The sequence below is a fragment of the Gekko japonicus genome, unplaced genomic scaffold, assembly GCF_001447785.1.
Source record: "Gekko japonicus isolate JY-2015 unplaced genomic scaffold, Gekko_japonicus_V1.1 scaffold5, whole genome shotgun sequence".
Lineage (NCBI taxonomy): Eukaryota > Metazoa > Chordata > Lepidosauria > Squamata > Gekkonidae > Gekko > Gekko japonicus.
Window position 1 is genome coordinate 2,521,587 of NW_015168652.1, and position 24,275 is coordinate 2,545,861.

Genomic DNA, 24,275 nt, shown 5'->3' on the forward strand with positions numbered 1-24,275 from the left:
GCACCCCAATTCATTACCGAGACCTCTAAGTTTGGGATGGGCATCCGGCAGTGTGGCGCTCAGATGGACATCCCATCTAGGCGTCCCACCCCACATCCCTGACAGAACTCCTGATTCCAAGGACCTTCCTTGCCCCTTATTACAGTTCCCAGTCTTCTCCTTGATCACATTACCTGTGTTCTCCTCAAGAACCAACTAGGCCTTTGCTAGTTCTGCCCTTGCCCATTTCAGCTGTTCCATTTCTGTGGGCAAGCCAGAGCACACTGGAACAAGCGTTGGAGCTGCATACAACCAGTGTTCCCTCTAAGCTGAGTTAGTGTGAGCTAGCTCACAATTTTTTAGCCTCTGGCTCACACATTTCTGTCTTCGCTCAGGAAGGATGGCTCCAGAGCACACTAATTGATGCAGCAGCTAAATCGCTCACTCACAACTTTAATCCCAGGAGCTCACAAAGTAGACTTTTGGCTCACAAGACTCCACAGTTTAGAGGGAACATTGCATACAACAGACTGGCCTATTACTGCAGCAACTGGAGAGAGAGATTAGCCAAGGCTTTTGCCTGTCTGAGACAGTGGCTTAGAACCACAAGGGAAGGAAGAGGTTCAAGAGCCCTTTGCCTGTGTCTCACCAGCCGTTTAGGAGCAAGTTGGCAGGCAGAGCCAACATTACCACCTCTTCAGCCCATACTCAGTTCAAAATATGGCAGCTGTCAGCCAGGGCTCTGGATTGGTTTTTTATTTAGATAGTTATACCCTGCTTTTCTCCTCTGTGGAGACCCAAAACAGTTTACAACGTGGTTCTGCCCTCTTCTTTCTTATCCTTACCACAGTCTTGTTAGGTATGTTAGGCTGAGAGTGTGTGACTGGCTCAGGGTTACCCAGTGAGTTTCCATGGCAGAGTGGGGATTCCAAGCTGGATGTCCCAGATCCTTCTCTGACACTCTAACCCAGAGGTGTCGAACTCATTTGTTATGAGGGCCGAATCTGACATAAATGTAACTTTGTTGGGTCAGGCCATGTGTGCTATAAAATGTAACATGAGGTACCAGAGATATAAACTTTATGAAGATGATTTCAGATGCCTAATGGCAATAGCAGGCATGATTGGATTAGGTGTGATATGCAGAAGGGAAGTAGGTGTGGAGATATCAGCGTTGGTAATGAGACAGGAAACCTAGGTCTCAGTTCCATCCAGGAAGATTCAGTCAAGGAGGATGCAAAGAATAAATAGACATAAGTCTGACATTAGAAACCACAACATTCAGTTGCTGACCTAAGAGTAGCAGTGCTCTTACAAAGTAGAAAGAGAGGCTGCTGAATTGCATTCTCCTGGACTGGACTGAGATCTAGTTTTCCTGTCTCATTACCAATGTGGCATCTTAAGTCACTCCACTCTCCAAGACATAAGGACCAATCCAAGTGTTCTTATTCCTAATCAGGATCTTTTTGAAAGAAAATAAATCTAGATACGCAGAGAAATCCAAATATTTTTTTAAAGAAAACAAATTTTTCAGAATAAGCCAAAATAATTTCCTCAATGTACATTGTGCTTATCAGAAGAATACATCCACCCACCTACCCACCCACCTACCCGAGAAGTGTGCTTGCACACAATGCTGGAATAAAACACTGTTGGTCTTAAAACTGGGACTCCATTTTGTTTTCTCTCCTCTTCCCTTTCCCCCCCCAAAAAAGAAGAGGAGCAGCCCTGGAGAAGAAAGCAGAAGCGACCTCTCTCTCTCTGTGTGAATGTGTGTGTGAGAGAGAGAGAAGGAGGGGCAGGCAGGCAGGCAGGCTTGTCCTTTTATCTCTCTGGCAAAGCAGCCACAAGGCTTTCTCTATCTGTGTGTGTGAGTGAGAGCAAGCAAGCAAGGAATGGGGGGGAGGGAGGCTTGCTTTTGTATTGTAGTATGAATGGGAATATAAAGATTTTGATATATAGGTTTTTTTCTTCTTGATTGTTCATATTCATATTTCTCTGGTTTTTATAGATTTATTCTTTAAGTAATATTTTATTAGGATGTTAGAAAGGCCTGTTATATAGAAGGCTTTCCTCTTGTAGGTCTGATATTGTTAGCAGACAACATAATAGGTACAAAGTTCATGATTCTGTAGTTCTTAAGGGCAAAACCTTGCAATGTTTGGGTCAGAGAAGATTTTAGTCTCGTATGAAGAATCCTTGCCCATTATCATTTAGGTTAGCTTAAGTAAACACTTAGTTTGACGTAGATATATGTTTCTTTATATTTGGCCAATCAGAGGATTATTACTCAAATTACCACTGTCTTTTGTAACCAATTATGCTGTTTGAATATTGTTTTCTTGATGATGTCAGTCCATGTATAAAATATCGTGTATTTCCTGAATATGCTGAGAAGAAAGTAGTCAATTTTGGATGGACTATTTGGTCCAACTGTTTTCTTGTTAATTGAAATAAAACATAGATCTTCCTCCTCATTTGACTTCATTTTTGACATGGAATCTAATATGTACAACAGTATCTCTCCAGCATGAAGCAGCCACAAAGCTGTGGGTGTGGGTGTGAGTGAGGGGGGGGGGAGCGAGGGGGAAGGGTGCAGGAAGCAAGAGCCACTGAGAGAGCTGGGGGGGGAAGCAAGTTAGGGTGCAGCTGCTTGGGGGGGCAATTTTGAGCCCTGTGTGGGCTGGATCTGGCCCGCGGGCCGCATGTTTAACACCCCTGTTCTAACCACTACACTGCACTGGGGTTGTATCTGGATGTCCTAAACCAACTGCTGTCTGTCTGTGACAAGCTTGGGGCTGGTTCTCTCTTGCGCCTATGTGTTCCCTCCTCTACTGCCTTGCGTGTCATGCCAAGACTGAAAAACTGGCTAGTTTCAGAAGTCTTCAACCACAATTTGTTGTAACTTCTGAACTTGGATACTTTAATGGACTGGGGTTTGTTTTATATGTAGAAATGGGGATTCTAAACCATAGTTAAATTTCAACACCACTGTAATTTATGAATGCTATGTAGATTACTTTCTAACTGTACCAATAATGCTCCTAACCTGTGACAAGTCAATAAGCATCAAGAACCTCTTGGTATACATCATGTGCAGCTACTTTTGCTGATATTAGCTAAAAGGCCAACTTAAATTGGACTGACAGATGATGAGAGGGAACATGAAAACTGAAGACAAAGACGTCTTCCTTCTCCCCAGCTTAAATGAAAGCTAACAAAATTATGGCTGCAAGTCTATGGACACTTACTCAGGAGAAACTGCCGCTGAACTCGATGGAACTTTTGAGTAAACATGTTTTAGATCAGGTTGTTAGTATTCCTTGAAACGTGTGCATTAACTCCACAGGCCATAGCTTCTTTCTTTGGAGGAAGGCATATTGTTCCTTAATATTTTTCCTTTTGTATCACTTTTCAAAACACATCAACCAACCTTATGCCTAGCTACAAATGTATGTACCCGGCAATGAAGGCTGGCCCATGAGGACAAAGGGGGCAGTGCCCTACACACTCAGATTGGCCCTTGGCCTGCCCACCTCTTCACCATTCTCACCAGACAGTCCCTGTGGCAGCACTGCAGCCTGCCAGCTAAGCCTGTCTCTGCCTTGTTTTTTTAACTCAGCAATGTCTGCAAGAAGCAGAGGCCACAGTGCACACCCCCCCTTAAGCAAAGCCCACACACTGGAGGACACTATCTGATTGGCACGTTGCTGTCCTTATAGCACCCATTCATCCTTGATCGGTCAATGGATCCATAAGAATTTATTGACCAGGCCTGTCCATCTTCCCTGTTCCCATGGGTGGAAGGAAGGGAAGAAAAACTGACTAATCAAGGACTCTCTCAGAGAGCAAAATATCATGGCTACCAAAGCCTCAGTGAACTACCAGACTCTTTAAAGCCTCCTGTTTTGTTACTCCTTTTCAAAAGCAGGACCATACAACACAGGGTTGCCAGCTCTGGGTGGGGAAATACTTGGAGATGTTGGGGGTGGAACCTGGGGAGGCAGGGCACGGGGAGGGAGCTCAGTGGGGCATAATGCCATAGAGTCCACCTTCCAAACAGCCATTTTCTCCAGAAGAAGTAATTTCTGTCATCTGGAGATCATAGTAGTAGCAGGACATCTCCACACCCCACCTGGAGGTTGGCAACACTAATGAAACAGAATGAATCCAAGGTGAGGCTTTTTGTTTTTTTAAAAAACACAGATCCATTTAACTCAGGACATTTAGACCTAAGCCTTTCGGACCCAGAAAGAGGCACCCATTTTCTGTGAGGAAGGGAGAACAGCCTGGAGAAGAAGATTCAGCCACGTGTGTCAAAATGAAACCTAGAACTTTCTCTCTCAGACACAGAGAGAGAGAGAGAGAGGGAGGGGGGTGGGGGTGGGGGTATTGTCCTTCAGCCTTTTCTCTGGCTCTGAGAAACTGACAGGGGGAAGGGTAATGAAATGCAATGCCTTCAGTCATTGAGCAAGGAACAGGTCGCTGCTCACTTCCTCCTATCACATATTAAAATTCTTGCCCAAAGAAAACCAGACTCCATTCAGTCTGCAACCTTTCCTTTATACAACACAGGGTTGCCAGCTCTGGGTGGGGAAATACTTGGAGATGTTGGGGGTGGAGCCTGGGGAGACAGGGCATGAGGAGCGGAGGGGAAGGGAGCTCCGTGGGGCAAAATGCCATAGAGTCCTTCAGCCTTTTCTCTGGCTCTGAGAAACTGAACAATAGGGGGGAAGGGTAATGGAATGGAATGGCTTCAGTCACTGAGCAAGGAACAGGTCGCTGGCCACCTCCTCCCATCATATATTAATTTCCTTGCCCAAAGAAAACCAAACTGCATTCAGTCTGCAACCCTTCCTTTCCACACTTGCTTGAGAGCAAATGCTATTGAACAGAAAACAGTTTACTGTACTTGGGATTAACATGCCTAAGACTGCACTGTTAGTGGTAAATTAAAGGCACTCTGCACATGCTTTCCATCCCTTTGTTACCACTGCTTCTAAAAATGTTGCTCTGACCTGAATCGCTCAGACTAGACTACTCTCATCAGATCTCAGAAGCTAAGCAGGTTGGGCCCTGACCACTATTTGGATGGGAGATCTCCAAGGAATACCAGAGGGGAAGGGCTTGTCCTGGAAATTTCCAGTCCGCTTCCAAGCTGTAACTTTCCCTCTTTGAACAACCAGCATCTCAAAGGAAAAAAACACTATGCAAAACTTCCTAATTAACTCCCAAAAAACCAACTACAAAAAGTGGATCTATTTTTAAAACACAGACGGGGAGCCCTGCGCCATCCTCCCTGGTGCATGGGGTCCCCTGCCCCCCAAAGAAGAGACTCCCATCCCTTTTTACCACGGCTCTTCCTGGTCCCCATATGGAATCCCCTCCTGGAACCTGGGCAGGGACAACCCATCACCTGTCTCCCATGTTTAGCGATGCTGGCAGCTGAAAAAACCTGTGCATGCAAGGCGGGATATCAATCAAAAATAATAAAGAAATAAATAATAAACCTTGTGTTGGTCGTTGCATCCTGGTAAGAGAGTAGAAATCTCTGCAGCACATGAGTGTGGAAACTGTTGAGCATTCTGGTAAGGAACCATCCTTCCCCAAAGTCTTGCTAGAGACATCCAGTCTATCTAGGAGCTCTGAAGAGCCTTGTGAACTGTAGTTTAGAACTGTCTCTCTGATGATAGGTAGACCTTGTCCTGGGAGGTGCCTATGAACACTCCCTGGTGGAGAACTACCTGTGCCAAGTGCAGATTGCCCTGTTCCCGATTTACCACAAATCTGAGCTCCTGTGGCCAGGCCACTCTTCTGTTCACCCCCTCCATACCTTGTTGTAGGGATGGTTCCCTGAAGACAGGTAGACCTTGTGATCAGGACAACATCCAGTTAGAGAAAAAACATACTTGACACCGCTTGGTTCCTCATGCATGCCATCAGGGTTCCCCCTGTGGAAGCGACGGTGGCTAGAAGAACCTCCATTCTGTCAGTGAGCCCCTTCGGCATTAGGAGCCATCCTAGAGAAAAATTGGGGGGGGCACGACTGTCCCACCCCTGGACCACTGAGAAGGAAGATTCACGGGAAGTGAAACAAATCTTCAATTCTCCAGTGGTCCTAGGGGTGGGACAATCTTTACTTCTGGAACATACAAAAGCAGGGTGCCCCAGGGCAGGAAGAACTCGACTCCTAAGCCGGATGGGTGAACTGTAGGAGGGCCCTCCTTCAAAGACGGCTACAGCTGAGGCCACTCAAGCTATTCTGTAGAACCTGGAAAAACGCTTGCACAGACCTCCAGGTAGCAGCCCTACATCCACCTCAGAAGAAGGAAAGACCTATATGATGCTGAAGCTACCGCACCCTCGTAAAGAATGGGCCAAAATGCCCTGTAACAACTCCAACTTGCAAAACTTGATGAAGCACCCTCTAACCTACCTACTCAGCATGGACAGAAATACTCTTAGTTCCAAGGAAACTTCCTGGAGTAACGAACCTAGGGTCAGTTCTCCACTCTATCACTACAGAACATAAAAAGATTCCTTATCTTTCTTTTCTTTCCCTTTTTTAAAAGTCCTTTTCTGCCACGAGGTATCAGGCCATGCCTTTGTCAATTACATAAACCCCTTTAAGGGGACACCAGCCACCATGGCCAGATGTCCAGAACTAGGTGAATGAGCAGCAAGCCATGGAAGCTCTACATGTGGTTCAGGGAGCTTCAGGGTCCTCACGTAAACCGTGTTAGGTCCGTGTATCACAAGGATTCCTTAGGAATACCGCCTGACCCCAATGGAAGCACTGAATTAGAGCCCGGGCAAGCCACTGGGCCATCCATCAGTAACAGCTGAAATCTCTTACTGCCTCTAGTACCCAAGAGTAAACGTGGAAGAAAAAAGGAATGGTTAGCTTTTGGTCTAGCGGAACATTTCCATTCAGTATTGAATACTTAGTAAAAAACCTGCAGGGTGAGGAATCCCAGTAGGGGCCGCTGCCCCCCCTTTAGAGAGCGCTCTAACTGAGCTATCTGGAAATTATGAATTGGGTCTTCCCTCCTTTAGGGGTCACCTGAGATTTCCAATATACACAGTATGTGAAAAAACTGCATTGTTAAACATTGGTCCATCTGTTGAAAATGTATGTGTTTACAAGGTCTGATGATTCAGTCATTATAGGGTTAACTTGTATTCCTAGTTTGCTATTGTTTAGACTGACCTGGAAGGGATACCTGGCACTAAGCCAATGGGGAATTAGCCCAGGAAAAGTAGCTTCTACTGTGATACAGATTGGTCATTTGTTTCAGGTGACTTCCTTTCTAGGGGTCAAGAAGAAGGAGAGAATCTCCACCATTCTGTGTGTGCTTGTTTTGACTATAGGCAGCTTAGAAATGTAGCTCTTAGTGTTATGTTAATTTGTAGTAATCCCGTGAACCCTTTACCCTTAGAATTAAAGGTTTTTAAAAGCAAAGAAATCTCTTCTTTCCAATAGAGCAAGATCCTTTAATAGACTAAGTATTAAACACTTTTTGACTATTTTACAACACCATCATGTTCAGTATTGTCTACTCAGACTCTCAGTGGCTCACCTAAGAGTTGGTTTTATACCCACTTTTCTCTACCCTAAGGAGTCTCAAAGAGGCTTGCAATTGCCTTTCCTTCCTTTCCCCACCTTGTGAGGCCAGTGGGGCTGAGAGAGTCCTGAGAGAACCTTGACTGTCCCAAGGTCATCCAGCAGGCTTAAATGAATACGTGAAGCTGCCTTCTCCTGAATCAGACCCCAATTGCATCATGATCAGTATTGTCTGCTGAGACTGGCAGTGACTCTCCAGAGTCCCAGGCAAAGGTCCTTCACACCCACCACCAGATCCTCGAAGGTTCTCCAAGATTAGAGTCCATGTTCTTAACCACTACAACCAAACTGCTCACTCGCTGCCTCTCCAAGGCAATGCGGGAGAGAGGGAGCAAACCCATCCCTTCCCAAGCAAAACTCAGACTTGCTAGAAGTTCTTGAAGGTATGCTGTTTTGATGGGATCACGGTGCTCTGTAGAGTGCTGCAAGAGACGTCTTGCCCCTGGCCAAGGCTGAAAACACTGGAAATTTCCAGGACAAGCCCCTCTTCTTTGGGATCACAAAATTTGACAACCTTGCCTGCAGAAGAGGAGGAGCTGTATCCCAAAAGACTGTCGCACCCCTAGGACCACAGGACAATGAGACCTACAGGGCTTGTATTATTCTTTGTCTCATAAACCTCACCTTTCTGACTGCTATGTGTTGAGCTTTAGGAAAGGAAGGGGGCATGGGACAGGATTTATTTCCTGCATTTGAGTATTCAAAATGTTGTGAGCAGAGCTACAAAAGGAGAGATTCATTAGCTTGAAATCCACATAGTTAAGCATTAAAGAACTGCACCACAGTGCTTATTTTTTTATAGTATTATTGCAAGGGAGGAGGATGGGGACAAAACCAGAATTAGTTGGCTCCTGCCCTGCCCTCCGCCACTCAAACTCCAATAGATGCAAGCTGCAGATACAAGACTCAACCAGCAAGCAGGTACAAGACTCAAAAGTTACCTCAGGAAGCCTTGTGAGGGTACCAAGCTTCAGCTTTTCTTTCTTTTCAGTATTGTCCAGCTCTTTAAAAAAAAACAAAGAAAAACACAGCAGAATAAAAGAAACAAAGGGTCACTTCACTTATCAGCATCAGGAGTACTAACCTGATAAAGACTTTAGCAGCAACTATTATTCTCTGTGGAAGTTCCACACAATTCAAATTCTGGATATCAAGAATTATTTCAAAGAAGTTTCATGCCATCAGCCAGTAACAAATCCCAGAACACAACACAGTATTTATAGGTAAGTGATATATGTACAATGGCTGCTAGTAACCAGGGAGTGGAAGGTTGGTTCCTTCCAACTACAACAGAAGGAATTTTTTATTATTATTATTATTGTAATGCAGATCAATACAAAAATGTAATCAGAACGGTGACTTAGCAACAGACAAAGCACTAGATTTTAACATTCAGACCATGCTGAAGCAAGTCACATCTCATGAAGGAACAAAACAAACAAACAAAGATCAAGGTAAGTAACAATTATAATCCCACTATAAAACCAAAGATGAATATCTATATACTATAACTAATAACGACTTTCAAATATTGCTGTTGTTAAGTTTGTCAACGAGTTAACGCCGTTGGACCGCCATTAGATTGCCCGATGGTTGCAGCACCTTGCTCATGAGCTACCATCGAGTTGTTGCCTTAAGGAAACTACAAGCAGAAAAACACCTTAGAACATTGGGAAATGGAAATCCATTGAAAATTTGTCATTTAAGTGACTTTTAATTGCCGTCAGCTTGTTGATTTGTAGTGTTTTTAATAATTTTGTTTTTAAGCTGTTTATATGTCGTGTTCGAAGCCGCCCTGAGCCTGCTTTGCGGGGAGGGCGCGGTATAAATTTGATAAAAAATAAATAAATAAAAAATAAACTGTTTTGTTTCCTATCAAGAAGAATAAAACTTAAAAGATATAATTTAATTATGAAATACAGTTATAAACAATTCTTATGATTATCACAGATATATAATAATCTCATAATATCTTTGTGGAATTGTCATTTTAAAGGTTACATTTCCTTTAAGATCTGCTTCTAAAAATGGAAGCTATTTTGAGATCAGGTTAGTCTGTTTCTTGGTGGTAAACTTTCTGATATTTTATCCATCATAGAGTTCCCATACTTTTGCATACCATTGATTTACTGTCAAAGGATTTGTGTCTTTCCATTTATTTGAAATTACTGATTTAGCTGCCATTAGTAGAGTGGATATTAATTCTTTTCTTATATTTGGAATTTCCACTCCCTGCCAGAGGTCTGATAAAACTAACTCAGGTGTACGAGGGATACCATAGCCTGTGATTAAATTTAAGATCATAATCCAAAATTCTTTTATTATCTTGCAGGTCCACCAGCAATGAATATAATTGGTTTGTTCTCCATAAGATCTCCAACAAAAAGGTAAGACTTATTCATGTGATTCAGTTTGATAGGTGTATGATACCATCTCATAAGGAATTTATAGCTTTGTAATTGGATATTCAAGGAACGTGAAGTAAGACTGGGAGAGGACTATATCGTAATCCAGTCTTCATCTGTTACCTGGGTTGGGAAGTCCTTTTGTCAAGAGTTTTGATATTTTAAGGGATATTTATATGAGTGTATGAGTAACTCCTTGTAGATGGTCGAGATCATTCCCTTGAAAGTAATTTGTTTTATTTTAAGTGATTTCTCTCCTCCCTGTTATAATTCGGTTGTTATGCCAATAAAGGTTGTTTGTAAGTGATTTCTCAAAAACAGTAAGTGATCTAAACATAGTACATTGAGTAGATAGAGAGTCCTTAAGATGTCTAACCTGTAAATATTCATACCAGTGGATTGAACAATTAACTTTGTTTTCCAAGTTGCATCTTTCCAGAATTGAGGAATTATGGCAAATATCAATAAAACGAGTGATAGGGGTTTCTCTCCAAACTCTAAATGAGTTTTGTAACAATCCAGGGAGAAACCAAGATTGTCCTGTAAAGTTAGTAATGGGGGAAATTTAGGAGCAAGAAAGTTTTTTTTCTTTTATTCCACATTTCTTTTGAAATCTTTTGGTCTTCGAGATATTTTTCCCATAAAATTTCTGGGAATGTTTTCTGACCAAAATATGTATTTTCAATCAATTTCGAATTGGCTTGGTATTTAGAACTATAAAGTTTAAGAATTCCAAGGAGGGTTGTGGCTTCATAAGAAAGTGTCACGTCTGGAAGGGCCAAACCGCCCTGATTAGTATGTCTCCTCAATGTTGCAAAACCCACTCTGGGCAAGGTTTTGTTTCATATATGTTTTGTAAAAGTTGTTTGCCATATTTTCAGAGAGGAATCTGAAATCATTATAGGGATCGCACAAAAATAATAAAGAAATATGTGGAAAATAAGTGTCTTAAGAATCTGTATTTTTTCCATCCAGGTTGATAAGGGCAAACTCCAAGATTAAGGTAAATCATCTAATAGTTTAATGACATGTGATTATACTTTAAAATATCCCATATATTGAGGGGTATTTTTATTCCCAAGTATTTTCAGTATTTTTTTTAACCCAGCTAAAATCATAGTGGTTCATGATGTAATCACGTTGGGAATCCGATAAAGCTTTTGGATATAATGGAGATTTAGAGGGCTTAACACTAACTCCTGAAATTTGACTAAAAATGTGTAATAAATTCTGTATTACTGGTAGTGATGATTCAGATTGTGTTAGAAATAATGCTATATTGTCAGCAAAAAGACTTCTCTTTAACTGTTGATTTCCTAAGGGTATACCCATTATCCCTGGATGTGATCGAATTGTCTGGGCTAATGGTTCAATAGCAATTGCAAAGAGCAGGGGTGATAATGGGCACCCCTGTCTAGTGCCTCTTGTTAGATCAAATTCTTCTGAGTATACACCATTAGTTTGAATGTTAGCTGCGGGTGAGCGGTATATGGTATGAATTGCTCTTTGAAAATTAGGTCTGAAGTTCATATGGGCTAAAAGGGTTTTCAGACACATAGCTTCAACCCTATCAAATTCCTTTTCAATGTGCAGTGATAAAACAAAAGAATAACTTAATTGTTTATGATAGCAGTATTCGATGATATTTATAACCTTTCTGGTGTTATCTGTGTTATCTCTATTAGAGATAAACCCTGTAATTTTGTAATCTTGGTTTAACAGGGAGATTTGGTGGTACGAACTGGGAGCAGTTAAATCTCTATCTTGTTTAGGAATCACTATTATGTTTGCAGAGTTCCAGGAAAGGGGCATATTACCTTCTGTTAGAACCTGATTACAAGTTTAAGCAAGAGGTCCTGTAAGGAGAGAATTTTTTAATAAAACTCTAGTAAATTCATCACACCCAGAGGATTTATTATTCTTGAGTGATTTAATGACCTCTTGTATTTCCTGGGGAGACACTGGTTTGTCTAACCAAGACTCATGTTGGGGTGAGAGGTGTTTTGGAAGCGGATATTGTAATAAAAATGGTTTTATACTGCTAATTGATGGAGATTCTAAATTATATAAACTCTTATAATAATGTAAGAAGGTATCCGCGATGTCTTTATTCGTAAACTTTAAATGACCATTATTATTTCTAATTGAGTGTATGGTATTTTCTGCTACTTTCTTTTTGAGTTTTCGGGAGAGTAATTTGGTTAATTGAGGGCTTTTGGCCCAATACTGTTGTTTAATATAAGCAATCTTTTTTTTATTTTGGGAGACTTCCAAAGTGTCAAAATTTTTGCACTCTAAAAGAAGTTTTTTATAGATTTTCTTCTATACCCTTAAATACCTACAACAATGTGATTGCAAGAAACATGGTCTTTTGATGAAGTGCATCTTGAAAGCTATAATCCTTTTTCTCTACCAGTAAAAGGGGGCCTAGCCTGTTATATTTCTGATATTTTTTCAGCTCAACAAGCTTTACAGTGTGCACAACAGAATTTAGCAATAGCAATTAAAGGGAAATTTGGACCTCTTTGGGTCATTTTGGTTAATGTTTACTTACCACCTTGTAACAAAAACAGGACTCTGGCACATGATGGACCATTCTGGAAAATTATATTCTGAATTTACAATTAGGCTATCCTGATGCTCAACTAATTAACACAGGAGATTTAAATGCTAGAATAGGAGCAAACAATGATACCTTATTGAAATCCTGATTATGGGATCATACACCACCTGACTTTATACCTGCAATGGGAGCATGTAGATCTAAGGATAGAGGTATAAATTATTTGGGCATTAGATTAAAACAAATGATTATAAACTTAAATTTATCTTTGTTAAATGGAATCACCTACTTGGACCCAGGTGGAGATTTTACCTTCCTTTCTGAAAAGGGCGCCAGTGTTATAGATTATTTTATAATTTCCTCATATAATGCAATGCCTTTTAAAAAGTTATGGGTTGCTGATATTTTAACTAGCAACCATTTCCCTATGGAATTATACCTTGAACCAAAAGGTCTCCTATGGATCAGTAAGGGAAAAATAATAGGAGGAAATGGAGGAAAAACTTCACTGCAGAAGCTAGAGAAAGAATGAGGCAGGAAGAAGGGAACCAGACTGTGTCAGAAACATCCAAAACTTCCAGTACTGTAAATGTCTTTTCTAAGATGGAGGCGCTAATAAACTTTTTAACTCCAATTTTGACTAAAACAGATTTGAAGAGGGATGGTGACAGATTGTGCTTTAAAAGGCTCATAAGTGCTATATAAACATGTGACAGGCCGTGAAGGGTTAATGCCTCAAAGAGCCAGCGAGCTTTTGAGTGACAGGCTGCTCAAGCAGATTTCACTGGATAGCATAAGTTGAGAAGAAATAGTTGGGAACAGACCGTGAAAGAGAATTCAGTTTAAGACTGACTGAGGACTGGGAAGGTGGCAAGGAGGAATGGGAGGATCACTGAAGACCCCCATTTGGGCCAGAAAAGAGACAAAGTTTCTAGTTTAGAGAAGTAATTCCCTGCCCAGTTGATGAGGGAGATAGCTCTAAAGAGTGGAGTAATCCCTGGTTTATTTGGAGGAGGAATCTGAGTACTTGGTAGTGTATCCCTGCCTTCCAAAACCTGAAGAGTCAGTTAAACTCAAGAACTTATACTGGAGTGCCTAGCAGTTAAATTAGATGTTTCAGAGTAGCAGGAGGCTGCCTAGTCTTCTAGTGAGCTAAGCACAAACAGCTGACCTGTGCTGTAAAAGGAAGACATGCAAGAGAGAAGAGGAGGCAACAGAAAACGAAAGAGGGAAATGGTATAGTGCTAAAGTTCTGTGACAAATAAAAGGGGTTTTAAAAAAGTTTTCCAGAAACACTTTTCCAGAAATACAATGTACTAAGTGGAATCAAATGGTCGAAACACAGCATGATCAAAACACATACAAATCTTATGTTCAACGGCAAGCCTCTGAAAAGCATACAACAACATATAAACTCAGATTATGCTGTTGTTCACACACCTGTTCCTGTGCCACTCACTGCTGCTGCCCCAACCTGCTCCTCCCCTTGCCCCAGACCCCCCCCCTTTCTCGTCGCCCCCCCCCCCCCAAGCCGAGCTGCAACATAATGCTGCAGCATGGCTCTGCAGGGAAAGTGATAAAAAGCATAAAGGGTTTCAAGTGTATGGGTGGGGTGATAGAACACAGCAGCAAACTCTCCCACACCATTCTGAAAGTATGGCTTATTTCCACTCCCTGTAGTGGTATGGAAGCAGGGTCTGCACAGATACTCCAAACACTATCCTTTGAACTAGAGAAACACGGGTTTTGTTTTTCTCCAGCATAGATGGAGACCCCACCCAAAGTCTATGAATTGTGCTTAGAATGAGCACAATGTTGTGTAGATGTCACTCTTTGACCTGGGGGCTTCCTGCTGTGCATAAAGTGGAAGCAGCCAAGATCTTGAGGGTAACAGACCTTGAGATAAAACCAAGTTCAGGCTTGAGAAGGGGACGACAACCAATCCAAGTTGTGGCTCACACAAACAAGCAAAGTGGCTAAACCACTTATTCCAGCCAGGCCCAGCTCTCCAGAGTCACAAAGAGATATATCTAAAGATCTCCTTGTCAATATTCTGCAGGCATAATTTTACCCCTCCATACTGTAACCATAAAATTAGCTTGATTTGAAAGACAAGAAAGAAACTGAATGCTTCTTAAACTTGTGTCTTGCCCCCTAATGAGCTAGTCTGGTGTAGTGGTTAAGTGTGCGGACTCTAATGTGGGAGAACCGGGTTTGATTCCCCACTCCTCCACATGCAGCTGCTGGATGACCTCCGGCAAGCCATAGTTCTGACAAGAGCTGTCCTTGAAAGGGCAGTTCTTGAAAGAGCTCTCTCAGCCCCCACCTACCTCACAGGGTGTCTGTTGTGGGCAGGGGAAGGGAAAGTTTGTAAACCACTCTGAGACTCTGAGTGAAGGGCGGGGTATAAATCCAATCTCTTCTTCTTAGAATGAACAATTGTGCTTAAGTGCTTAAGACTTTTGGTCATGCAAGCCGAAATAAAGTTGAAGTTGAAGTTGAATGAACATAATCTTTTATTTGATATAAGCTGCACCTTACCTTTGAGGAGTTTCAAAATACATGTTTCTGTTAGGTGCAGCACTCCTTGATCAATGTACAGCAGCAGTGTATACAAAGGAAGACAGCGCACTCCCAGTCCTGTATGCAGCGTATGAAACCCTGCAGTGAAAGAAAAGGCAGATGGTTTGAACAGAAATGCAAGATTCCTTATCAGAGCAAAATGATGGAGGCTGCAAGGCAGACTTTTAGTTAAATTATCCCTCAATACTTATCCTGGGAGAATATCTGGCCACTGAAAAACTGCTTGTAGAGCTTCTATCAGTGGATATTTTTCCTGAAAAACTGGAGAGCATCTGATTGGGATGGCATAGGCCTAGTCAATCTTGCTATTAGGCAAAGAATAAAGCCGCCCTGAGGCATGTGTAGTTATCTCATTAGTTCAGCGTTGCCTTCCTCTGCCAAATTCTTCCCCAGCAGGAAGAGCCTCAGAACAGTTAGGCAGGCTGGCAAGGGCATATTTACCTGTACTGCAAGTATGCTTCAGCCTTAATTACCTCAGCACTGATGCTAGCGGTGATCTGAAGTCATTTCAGACCCTTCCATTTCATACAAATTAGTGTTAAACAGCCTTCCAAACCAAGACTCAGCAATATGAAGCTCTCGCTATCTATCTCTTTCACACACACACACGGACAACATGTGTTGTCGGCATTTACTAATATTTAACTGTACTTACATGCACTTGCAACACACACACCCTTGCAAAATATGCCTTAGACAGAAGTCAGTAGTGCATTCATGTCTGCACACAATATACAAAAACAGCATTAAGGAGGAAAGGGCTCTTAACGGCTTCTTGTCAAATCAAAGTGAGACTATTCCCCCAGTGTTTGGTTATATAACTACTCACTGTGGTCTCACAATTGAGAAGTTTCTCAGCAAGACCTTTTTTAATTGGGTGAAAAAAACCAGGCCAAATATGCTGGGTCCAATGATAAACCACTTGCCACTTTGGCAAATGAGAATTTTCCCGAAACTGTCATCTCAGAAATGAGTTTACTGTTAACTACTTTATTAGTATCACCAAGCAAATATTTTCTGACCATAGGCCACCTGCCCAGAATGAGATCATGGAGAGCTCAAAACCATGTTTGCTACTTTGTGATATTTGGGGTGCTCCCAACAAAAATCATCATAGGATATACAGTTTTCCATTAGCAAATACAATGATAAATGGCTCTATCTATCCCATTTTCACCTCAGAGAGGGACATAGCATGTATAGACCCATTCTGGGATTGAAACAAAGCTGACAGCTTCACTGAATCACAGCTTACATAAAGCAAAGGGAGCCTCCACAGAAGGGAATTAAGAGTGAATGAAATATTCAGCTCTGCTGTTTGGGGCTTACCAGGAGGCAGAGGCAGACACATCCCACTTGCAGCATGCAGCATCCGACACATGAAGTGGAACACAAGAATCTCGTTCGAAGTGCCTCGCTGCCCACTGCACAGAGCAAAACACCACCCCATCAGTAAAACCTTCTCTCTCCTCATAATCCTTTTGGGCTGTTTAGAATACACATTCCAGAAATGAAGCTAGGCTCAGCTCAAAGCAAGACTCCTGTGTCTTGTATACTTCACAGCACCTCACAAAGCATGTTCAAGTAATTTTCTGTAAACCAGGAGAATCCCAAGTATACAGAAAGACCTGTCCTTTTTTTGGACAGATCTCTGCTATTGCCCTTCTGATACACATACTACCACCAATTTTTTAAATAGAAAGAACATTGTGTGGGTGCATTCAAAAATACAGTAAGCAATGTATGCTATACGTTGCCCTTAGAACTGCAACATAGTTCTGACATATTTTACATGAAGTTCCATGTTACTGACGGTGCTGGTGTGGACGTTGCTAAATCAACATGTTTCGTCTAGACCACTGGTCTTCAACTTTTCCAGACCTGGGACTCTACTTTCATTTCCAGAGAGTTATAAGTTGCAAGCATGCAAGAGGAAGTCGTGGGACATTAATCATGTGACAGGAAAAAGTGGAACCAGAGTTGTGGGAAGAAGCTGTGATGTGGGTGAGAGAGACAGAAAGTAAAGGATGGCTTTTGCGGGTGATAGGTGCCTGAACCAGCCTGTGCCAAAAAAACAAACCCTCTCTAATAATGAGTGACCTCACTCCACCATCTTTCTATGTCTAATCCTGTTTGCAAAGGGACATGATGTGTTTGCTCTCCACACATGTGCCTAAGCAGCAGACTCTTCCCCAGAAGTGGACCTTCAGAGGATTATGACCAGGAGTGGACTGGGAGGAAAACATAGCCCAGGGAAAGGACCCCACCCTCCCCAAAGGAGGGATGGGAAAGAGCCTGCCTAGCCAACCACACACTTCTTCCCTGCCAGGTGTGGGGCTTGACAAGACCACATACCTCCTTCCCTGCACAGGGTGAAGGCCAGGCCATTGGCCCACCATGACTTCTGACTTCTCCTAGTGGCTTTAATGGCCAACCTGCCCTGCTTGCAACCCATCTAGGGGCACCAAGGGAACCAAGAGTGAATGAAATATTCAGTTCTGCTCATTCAGCTCTGCTCATATTCAGATCAGCCCATAGACTGAAGAGCACTGGTATAATATACTGTCATAACTTAAAAACATAGCAAACATCCACATTGTTATAAACCATGTGTTTGGCTAAGCTATGTTACCTTCTCACCATTATAAAAGCAAATGAAACCACCTTTTCTGTTTCTGACCCACGTATAGGCTTTCAGTTTCATTACATTCAGTGTGAATCAACAGAAAACATCCACTTACAGAGAAAAGACCCAGGAATCAAGATTATACTTCTTCCAAACATTTTCCATTATCCGATACGTTAAATCCAGCTACAAAATATAAAGTAGTATTTTGAATTCTCATTGAAAAGACCTTCTATTTTTCTAACTCCTATTCTCAACTATGTATCAAACACAACATTAAACTGCCATCAGAATAGTTATATAGTCACAAAATACATCAGCCATTGCCTGTTAGGTAACAGAAGCTCAGCTTTCTAGATCAAGTTGTATCACAATCATGGCAGCCACATCTCCTGACCTGATCAAGAAGGTGAGGGAAAGACTGTAAAAATGGACAGTGTCATGAAAAAAAAGTAGTAATGTACTACTATAGGCTTACACCAATATCCTCCTACAATGAAGTAACCATTGGCAGGAAAATAATCTATACTGTACTAAGATGTCAAATTTCTAGAAATTTTGAAAATCGAGGGGTGAGGGGAATGGGAAAAATTAAAATATATGAAATACTCCCTTTTTTACTAAATCTGAACTTAATTTGCTATTTTAACAAAAGAAAATACATCATTCATAACATATAAAATTGTACAATATGGCATATTTACAAAATGTAAAACCATAAATGACTTACAGTATCATCCAATGCACTTAGAATGCTCTAACCCTGTTTGCTAATTTGCTACAACCAGAACTAAGAATACACTCAATGCAAGACTCTTTGTGAACCCAATGCTACCTTAGCACATTCATCTTAGTTTTTGTCATGTGAGAGGTAGGGAAAAAATTAAAGCTGAAAACAGAAATCACAAATTTTGTAGTATTAACAAATGAAGTGTGTCATTTGACACAAACGACCCCATGCAGTCATAATAGGACTATCAAACTTTGTTATACTGAAAACAATTAATTCTTCAATAATGTTTCATACACATCATACCATAACTGTGAACGAAGTCAGTCACATTTAAATATATCCTTGAAAATAAACAGGATGAAATATTATTTCCACAGAATCAATTCTTTTAACAATGGGCATTTAGACAGAGTGTAGGCACAGTTCTTTCTTATTCTCCACAATCATGCCGGCGAGGAGGAATTTCCAGAAGATTGTGCCCTATAATACTTGGCTCTGCATTAGGCCAGACCCACACTCTGCACATGCACACAAACAGGAAGGAGGAGGTAGCAGAGGGTTAGAATTGTGGAGAATAGACTGCACCACTTCAAACTGCTGGAGGAGGATCACATTTTAGTATGTTTAGGTTGAAAGCCCACTGGGAAAAGAAAGCTAGCACAGTAAGCACGGAGTGGGTACACCTTTATTCCTTGTGTGCCAGTTCTGTTTCCACAGAGAAATATTCAGAATTGGACCCCATCACCTGCAGTGGGGCAGTCCATTCTACCACCTTGGGGTTTTTCTACCTCTTGAGTGAACCAGGAATAAATCTCCCCCCCCCCCAAAAAAAACACCTTGCATTGCTTTAGCTTAAAAAAAAATAGACAACCAGTTTTGAAACATAATCCACAGCAATCTCTTCAATCCTCTTTTTGCTGACATATGGTAGGTGTCTCATAAGATGATCTTTCAACTGGACAGCCATCTGTAAAAAAATAAACCAATTAATTTACATTCTAATATTAAGGCAGAGAAAGTTAAAAGCACTAAACAAGACTATGGCTCATTGTGCCTGTGTAAACCAAGTCACAGGTCTATGCTTTCTCCAGAATTAACTATTAATCTTGCTGGTTACTGTTACAAGACATTGGCAAACACAAGAGGGTAAATTCCTGTTATCTAAGCTGTAACAGAATATGTAATCTGGTATGATTTCAACAGGGTGCTGCGGTGGCTCAAGTGGTTAAGACGCTGAACTGCAGACCGGAAGGTCGGTAGTTCGGCAGTTTGAGACCCGAGTGCTGCATGACAGAATGAGTTCCCGTCTCTGGTCCCAGCTCCTGCCAACCTAGCAGTTTGAAAGCAAGAAACTGCAAGTAGATAAATAGGTACCACTTCGGTGGGAAGGTAGCAGCATTCCGTGCACCTTGGCATCTAGTCATGCCGGCCACATGACCACGGAAATGTCTTTGGACAGCGCTGGCTCTTCGTCTTGGAAACGGAGATGAGCACCGAATCCCTAGAGTCGGATTCGACTGGCTTTTGAGCAAGGGAAACCTTTACCTTTACCTACAATTTCAACATATTGGGATTGTATTTATGGCTACAACATCACTGGGCACTATACAGGGAAAAAAGCAAGAGCAAACTATCTGCATCTTACTCCACATTATTTTCTTTTTTTTTCTTTTGGCTCTCAGGTCACAGCTGACTTATGGTGACCCTGTGGGGTTTTCAAGGCAAGAAACACACAGCGGTGGTTTGCCACTGCACTCCACATACCTACAGATATTTCAAATAAGACTACTACCCTGTTCTTCCTGCATGGAGCTAACAGAAACATATCTATGGTTTCACTGCCTCCACCTTGTTAGGTAAGCTAGGCTGAACTAGAGTGACTGGCCCAAGGTCACCACTGAACCTCATGGAAACATGGATATTTAAACCCAGATCTTCTCAGCCCTAATCAACTGGCTCACAGCAGCTGTTTTCGGCAACAGCAAAGCCAACCTGTACTCCAGTGCTCTCCAACATGGCATCCACTGCATTTCCTAGACCCCATTTGCTCCTTAGGGATACGATCCAAAGGGCTTTGAATGGAATGGAACAGTAACACACACACATGCCAAGGGAATGTTGGGTTCCCTCCTACTAACTGCACTTATCCCAGGTAAACAAAGGTTGATTCCAGTGGCACCTTTAAGACCAACAAAGTTTTATTCTGGGTATACATTTTATGCACACAACACAGACAAAAGCTTACACCCAGAATAAAACTTTGTTGGTCTTAAAGGTGCCACTGGAATCAACCTTTGTTCTGCTGCTTCAGATCAACACGGCTACCCCCCTGAATTTATCACATCACCGCTGTGCACCCATAACTTAGTCATGGACATGGACCTTAAACTCTTTTTCAGCTTATCGTAGGCACTTCCACTTGTGGAACAGAGAATTTTTTGTTGACTCACCCTCACACACACTGCAGCCCCACATTTCAGTCAATCAATCAATCAAACCTTTATTGGCATATCGTATTAAAACTGACAGGCAAGGTAATACAAAAGTCATATGCACTTAATGATACATTCCCTCCTCTTAGAAGCCAAAAACAGAAATTTGGCCATCCTTTCCATAATCACTAAGGAGCAAGTAGAGAGTAAATAAGATATCTTCCATTCATCAGAATGGTTTACTAGGTTTCTCAACAAAGGCTCGAGATATAATGATCGAACATCACGATAGAAGATACAGTGTAGAAGGATATGATCCAGACTCTTGATTCCATTAACACCACAATGACATAATCTATCCACATAAGGAGTCAACATTTCAACCTCCTTGGTGTTCTTGAGAGTCCACTGACCCACTGGGGCACAATTTCCAGGGGCACAGATGATCAGTATGATAGGGGAATCAGATATGATTAGTGAACTGGAAAATCTGGAGGCTTTTACCATAATAAATAACATATTAAAGAGACTGATTATGCTAGCATGGTGACTCAAGGTTGTTGCATTTGCTTTTCTCAGTTTTTTTGGTATTCCACCCGCAAGGTTTGCCACCATATACTTATTTTTCTGACAATCCCATGCCTTTTAAGAGTTTTCTTTGTGCCAGAGTAAATGTCATCCCTTCTAAGGAGAGCTAGTCCCACCCTCTACTTTGATGGTAGCCATTTTGTGGTGGCACCACCTGCCTCTCTCAAAATTCCATTGTGCCTGAAAGCTTAACGAGGTTGGAGACTCTTAGTTTGGGATTTAGGCCAAAAAGTGCGGGAAAACAGGGACTGTCCCAACGGGTGGGGCAGCATCAATATAGACTGCAGCCCATCCAGGGATGAGGCAGTCTTCATCCCTGGGAGGCAGCAGAAATTCAGCCACTCCACAGTCGGCTGGACTGGGGAATGAATGGAAGTTTCCCTGCTCTCTTGGGCAAGAGAGAGAGGCTGAAGTACAAGGAGAGATCCTATCCTGAGTCCACAATCTCCAGAGGTAGAGAGCATTCTGTGTAAGAGGATGGTGTTTAACCCCTATTGATTTATGCCCTGTTGGTTCATAGTGTGTGCTTACTCCTACAATGTGTGTGTGCTCCATAACTGTGTAAATAGTTAAATAAATTCTTTTATTTGGGCTAATAATCTGTGTTGTGCTCTGACCACATAGTGTTCCCCGCTCTACACAGTACCAAATGTAGGGGGTAGCCCAGGGAAGCAAGGAAAGGCCAGAACCTTGGGTCACCGACTTTCCAGGGATCCCCCAAAGATTGGGGATTCCATCTCCAAACAGGGAGATTTGGCCAGAGGGGTCTCACTGTCCCTCTAAAAAGGCAGTGATGATTCCGTGAGTGGTGGCAGCAAGGGGTGAGATACGCCCACAGGACAAAGGTGGAAGGCAAACAGCTGAGTTGTAAACTGGGGCCCGTTTTGCCACAGTAGGCAACCAACTTGGTTCAGATAAAGGAAGGAAACCCTTCGCAGGCCTTTGTGAGGAACTCATTGGGGCCAGTCCTGACTAGGGCTGCCAGCCCCAGGTAGGGAGATTCCATGAGATTTTCTGGTAGAGTCTATGGAAGCCAGGGTTTGGGGAATGAAGAGGCCTCAGCTGAACAGAATGCCATACAGCCCATCTTCCAAAGCAGTTATTTTCTCTGGGGGGGGGGAGAGATCTGTTGTCTGGAGTTCAGTTGTGATACCTAGTGATCAGTTACAGCAAACTGAAAAAATTAGTGCTTAGAAAAGCCAAGACCCTCTGTATGGATAATCTCTTGGTAGAAAGTTGGAAGTAGTCTTTTATCAGAAATTTACAGACAGATGTTCAGCTCACATGCAAAGATACGGTATTCCGACCTTTGAGAATTACAGTCTTGAGTAATCTATGAGCACTTCTGCATGATGGAAACAATGTCAACACGTAAGAGTCTTGTGCCCTCTAGTGCCCTCTAGTGTAGAATGTAGACTGACCATCACCTACCAGTCCTGTTAGCAACTGTTGCTGGTCATCTTCATCTTTGAAGAGAGGAACCAGCCTTCCTTCTGAAGTTCAAAGATGTAAGAGAAGGAGAAAGAATATTATGCAGGACCAGTGCTATGTACTAGAGAGCCTGAAAACATTTTTCAAATGGGGGCCCAAATGTGATCACATTTTGGATGTGACAGAAGCTTGCACTACACCAAAGCAGGAATTATATATTACTAGGTTGCTACCTGTGCTTCGCTACGGTATTTAAGTTCCGTAAATCCAGTTATAATACTGATGATGTGAAATTTGAAATGTGACATTTGTTGTAGGAATTCTAACAGAGAAGATTGTAGTGTAAGAAATGAAGTGAGACATACGTACTTTTTTTCTCTCTCTACTGAAGGACCTCTCTCTAGACCACATTGGTGGTTCTGCCCTCAGGTGCTAGGATCACCAGGCTGCTTGATGAGCTCACTCTGGAGCAGGCCACATAGAACTGTCCATTTAAGAACCAGTCGTCTGTTAAGTCAACTCCTGCCACCTCCCACGAAAGTGATGGCCTCTCTACTTGTGTTCCTGGATTATTTTGCTCATATGGAGACTGTGTTGTTCTGAGCACCTCAGGGTGATCTTGCTGGTACTTGGCCTGTGCAGCTCAGTGCACTGCAGGAGTAAAATGTGCAAAGTCTTTGCCGCATTCCTAAGTTGCCTCCTCCTTGTAGCGTTGAAGTATCTGGCTCGACGTTTGCCAGGAGCTTTCTTGGGGGCAGTAAGAGGTGAGAGGTGTGAGGGGGAGCTGGTGTGAGGGAGTGGTGATGTGGTGGACATTTCTTCAGGTTCATGAGAGAGGCACGCATCAAAATGGCTCCTAGAAATGTCCTTAACTATCTCCCCATAAACATTCATACCCTGGCCTTGCTCCTACACCTGACAGACACCGGCCTGTCTGGTGTTGCGGGGGATTGTATTTAAAGGCATCAGGGAGGCTGGGCCAGCAGCAGCGCTAAGGCAATCCTGCTGAGCAAACCTCCCCAGCGGCTGTAAGCATCCCACCTCCTCTCCTACACCTGACAGGCAGCTGCCTGTCCAGTGCAGGATGGGGAGGGGGGAGTAGGATTAGAAGCCACTGTGGAGGCAGGGCCGGCAGGATCACTAAGGCATTACTGCTGGGGCAGGCTCCCTCGTGGCTTTAATCACCCTGAAACCACTGCTGCACCTGACAAACCATCACCTGTTAGGTGTAGGAGGTGGGGGGAGTGTGTTGGATATATAAATATCTCACCTCCTCTCCTACACCTGACAGGCAGCTGCCTGTCCAGTATA

The 24,275-nt window shown here is 42.5% G+C and overlaps 1 protein-coding gene across 1 annotated transcript in view; it reads right to left on the reverse strand.

Annotated features, from left to right (window-relative positions):
• Positions 1-24,275, reverse strand: part of GSAP (gamma-secretase activating protein) — a 74,398-nt gene that overhangs the window by 3,566 nt on the left and 46,557 nt on the right. Inside the window, exons 23-28 of the mRNA XM_015415055.1 lie at positions 22,965-23,026; positions 19,385-19,480; positions 17,896-17,966; positions 16,484-16,578; positions 15,113-15,232; positions 8,545-8,606 (exon numbers count right to left, since the gene is read on the reverse strand). Coding sequence (XP_015270541.1) covers positions 8,545-8,606; positions 15,113-15,232; positions 16,484-16,578; positions 17,896-17,966; positions 19,385-19,480; positions 22,965-23,026 — 506 coding nt within the window. The remainder of the gene's footprint in view (positions 1-8,544; positions 8,607-15,112; positions 15,233-16,483; positions 16,579-17,895; positions 17,967-19,384; positions 19,481-22,964; positions 23,027-24,275) is intronic.